The 4,245-nt window shown below is 43.0% G+C and overlaps 1 protein-coding gene across 1 annotated transcript; it reads right to left on the bottom strand.

Moving 5' to 3' along the window:
- Positions 1-2,083: 2,083 nt before the first annotated feature.
- LOC103629356 (plastocyanin, chloroplastic) lies at positions 2,084-2,842 on the bottom strand. Its single transcript, XM_008650497.3, has one exon. The coding sequence runs from the start codon at positions 2,707-2,709 to the stop codon at positions 2,242-2,244; it is 468 nt and encodes a 155-aa protein (XP_008648719.1). The 5' UTR covers positions 2,710-2,842; the 3' UTR covers positions 2,084-2,241.
- Positions 2,843-4,245: the final 1,403 nt, after the last annotated feature.

The raw sequence follows: 4,245 nt of genomic DNA, 5'->3' as shown, positions 1-4,245 counted from the left end.
GTGTTCTAGTGTGCGCTTTCGAGGGCTTCCCGTCCCTCCTTTTATAGTTCAAGGAGGGAGCAGTTACAAGGGTGAATACGAGTAGCTTACATAATAGGTCTAATATGGTAACCTAGTTGTATGAGAATCCAACTCTCCATAATTACATGTACGCCTTCCTTATCCATTAGGATTGTGTCCTATCTGCTTAGGACTACATCTTGTATGTTGGGTTTTATCCTATCTATTTAGGACTCTGACTTGTATCTCCTATTCCTATAATATATTTGTCATATTTGTACTTCTAGAGTCCTCATATTAGACATTCTAAAAGTCATGATGACTAAGTCGAGGGACTCTAGGTAGGAGACAACTCTAAGGAGTGGGTCCTACGTGTCAGTCGCTGTGATTGAGAGTCCACGTGTGTGGGTGCTATCCCAAGGGAAAACGGATTCACGGATTATGCCTTTGCCGAGTTTGGCTTGGGAATGGGGAAACTGGGCCACCCACTCGACCCAAATGACCAAAGATAGAGGAGAAGAGGAGTTGAGCCGAGGAGAGAAGAGGCCCACGAGGTGAATTTGATTTCTTTCTATTTTTTTCAATTTTAGTTTTCATTTTTTAATCCAAATTCAAATCAAACAAGTTCAATCTCAAATTTAAATTCAAAGAAGAATAATGCTCTAGCATGTAGTGCAGAAACAAAATTTAATATTTGCCCACTCATTTATCTTAAGAAAAAATATCTTTAGCTATACAATCCACAGAAAAGCATTAATTCAAATAATTATTTCAAGAAATTTATTTAATTCTCAAAAATAGGAATTTGGGTGTTACAGATATCTCATATATAACATCCATGTGATTTCTCTATGGAATATAATCAAGATTTCCTTTGGTGAACCTTTTTGTACTTCTTATTGACATATTGAAGTGTATCCATTATACTCAAGTTCATGTTTAACATTTAGCAAACCGATTAGTCCTTTAATTGTGTTTGTTATTCAATTCACCAAAATCCACAAAGGGCTACATGCACTTTCAATTGTTGGTTCGCAGTCTGGGGTTATGGGTTGATAATTTGGGTTATTGGTTTTTGGTGTTTGGGTTTTGGGTTTAGGTGTTTGAGCTCTTGGTTTGGGGGGTTAGGATTTTAGAATTAGGGTTTGAGGTTTGGGGTTTAAGGTTTTGGGATTGAAGTTTGGGGTTTAGGGTTGGGGTTAGGGGTTCAAAGTTTGGGGTTAGGGATTTGGGTTTGGAATAAGGGGTTTTAGGGTTTGGGTTTTGGGGTTAGGTGTTTGAGGTATGATGTTTTGGATTTGGGGATCCACTAGAGATTTACTCGACCAGAGGAATCAACCGTCGATGGGGATATGCTCGCCTGTGTACCGACTGTCGTTCACCTAGGCTTAGAAAAGGAACAACTGATGACCTGTTGTATATTATGGGCAAAGATGCAAGACTCGATGTCAGCGGCACAAGACCAACACTATCCAATGCAGCTCATGTGTAAGGCTAGATCCAATGCATTGGGTTTGTATCTACCGCCACATCACCATCGACTAGACTGTATCTACCATCGTCGGCCTTTTTCTATTAGAACTTTTCTGTGCACAATCTATATCGTCAGTCTATGACCACACCAACGCCACATCAGCTTTTCTCCTAAAACCTTTTGCTGACTTAAACATGATTTTTAATTCAAGTAATGTAAGCCTAATGAGGAAAAATATTAAAAAGAATATATAGCTATTTCAGAAAAAAAACAATACTGCATAAATTAAACAAAGTCCATTAAATTTAAAACAATAAAAGGACAACATTCTTATTCAGTTCATTCTTATTCAGTTTGGCGACCACAATTCCATTTAAGAACTAATTTCTATTGTACCACATGGTATTGTTGACACCACTTTATTATGCATGGTATATAATTAGGAGTTCTGCAAAAACGTCACCTTGCGGTACAAATAGTTAGATGTACTAAGCAGATGCAGATGAAAGCTAGCAGTTTGTATGATTATGGGAGTCTAAACTGAGAGATGCATCGGTAGAATTAATGGGTACAAAACTTGGTCCAAGCTAGCTTTCGGGGTCGGCCTGGTCGTTAAAATCAATCAGCTAGTAGCATGCATATATACGTAGTCGTAGCAGAGGTTGTTGTGTGAAGACGAAAACATGTAGAGATGGACAGATCGGCGGAGTACAAAGCAGGAAGCAACAGCTAATACATGAATGGATATCGATCGATAGCTAGCTTAATTAGTTGACGGTGATCTTGCCGACCATTCCGGCTCCTTGATGCGGCTCGCAGTAGAAGCCGTAGGTTCCCGGCACGGTGAGGGTGACGGAGTAGGTCTCGCCTGGCGCGTTGAGGTACTCCTCCTGCGAGATCTTGGTGGCGTCGACGCCGCTCGGCACCTCGTCTTCGTCGAAGACGACGTTGTGCGGGAAGCCGGCGTTGTTCTTGAATGTGATGGTGTCGCCGGCCTTGACGGTGAACTGGCTGGGCTCGAAGACGAGCCCGCCGTCGCCTGCGCCCAGCAGCACCTCCTGGGCCATGGCACCGCCGGCAAGCAGGGCGCTGGCAGCCATTGCCACGGCGGCGGTGCCGGTGGCCTTGCGGAGAGAGGCGCGCACGGTGAAGGACCTCCTTCTGACCACGGCGCGGGCTGGCGCTGGTGCGGCGAAGGAAGGGGCGGTGACGGCGGCAGAGGAGAGGGAGGCCATGGCGAGCTCGTCAGTAGGTAGGACTAGGACAGCAAGCAAGCTCTTGTATACTGCTAGCTGCTACCCAGCAGAAGATGGAATGGGTGGCCACGACGAGCGCCATCAGATAAGATTATCTTATCCCGTGTGCGCCAATCACAAACGCCCGTACATCCAATCGCTAGCTTTGGACCCTATACATCCAATCGCTAGCTTTGGATTTTGTTGGATAATCCAAATTGTGATGGACCCCTTATTAAACTTATGAATTAATGTGGTGCAGATGTTGGATGTGATGGACCTGCCAGAAGTAGAAATGGGAGTTTGTTAGGATTCTTCCTATTGTAAATTGTTTAGGCTAAGTTAGTTTCTATTGTTTAGATTAAGTTAGTTTCATGTTCGGTTAGAGATACTATATATATATATATATATATATATATATATATATATATATATATATATATAAGCATAATTGTAAGCTACTATAATGAGTAGAAAAAGAGGAATTCGTTGTTATCGTTTTGTTTAATCTCCTATCTATTTTTCTCTCTTTTTTGGTGTTTTGTCGAGAAAAGCATCCGAGTCTCTTTGCGAAAGTGAGAATCGATCATCGTCACTGATGCTTGGCAAATTGCTGGTAGCAATAGATTTGGCGACTCCACTGGGGAACGATTTGCATCGTTTTACAATGACAAAATGCTAGTGATTGGCATCCTCATCGCCAATCATAGTCAGGTCATGGAGGACCAAACAACAAAGAAAATGGCACAGGACAAGTCCCACATCCACCCCTTGAACGTGATCAAGGTCACGATGGAAGACCTTACAGAGGCAGACATGAAAGAGCTTGAGGAAGAGGTCGCACAAGAGATGGAGGAGAGTCAGAAGGAGAAGTTAGCTTGTTTCCGAAAGACCAAGAATGGTGCTGAAAGTCGCCTAGAGTGGGGGTGAATAGGCGAAACCTGAAATTTATAAACTTAAACAAGCACTAAGGTCGGGGGTTAGCGTTAGAATTAAATTCAAGTCCGAAAGAGAGGGGAAAAACAAATCAAACAAGAATCAAGGCGAGTGACACAATGGGTTGTTTTACCGAGGTTCGGTTCCAAAGAACCTAGTCCCCGTTGAGGAGGTCACTAAGACCGGGTCTATTTCAATCATTTCCCTCTCTCAAACGATCACTTAGACCGAGTGAGCCTTCTTCCTTAATCTCACGGGTCACTAAGACCCCGCAAGGACCACCACACACTTGGTGTCTCTTGCTTTGCTTACAAAGCACTTAAGAATAAGAATGGGAAATGAAAAAGGCCAATCCAAGCGACAAGAGCAACAAAAGAACAAAAGAGCACCCTCTCTCAAGTTCCTAATGGAATTGAGTTGATTTGGATGCTTAGAGAGGATTCAATCTATTTGATATGTCTTGGAGTGGAGTCTTTTGCTCTTGTATTGAATGAGATGTTTGGAATGCTTGGATGATGAATGAATGAGGTGGTTGGGGGTATTTATAGCCCCCAACCACTTCCATAGCCGTTGGGGAGGCTGTTGGCGTTGGGCGCACCG

Source organism: Zea mays, chromosome 6, assembly GCF_902167145.1.
Source record: "Zea mays cultivar B73 chromosome 6, Zm-B73-REFERENCE-NAM-5.0, whole genome shotgun sequence".
NCBI classification, from domain to species: domain Eukaryota; kingdom Viridiplantae; phylum Streptophyta; class Magnoliopsida; order Poales; family Poaceae; genus Zea; species Zea mays.
This window is presented reverse-complemented; position numbering and strand designations above follow the sequence as displayed.

Bases quoted from the DNA above. Each gene is read 5' to 3' on its own strand.
- LOC103629356 (XM_008650497.3), bottom strand. From the start codon at position 2,709: ATGGCCTCCCTCTCCTCTGCCGCCGTCACCGCCCCTTCCTTCGCCGCA.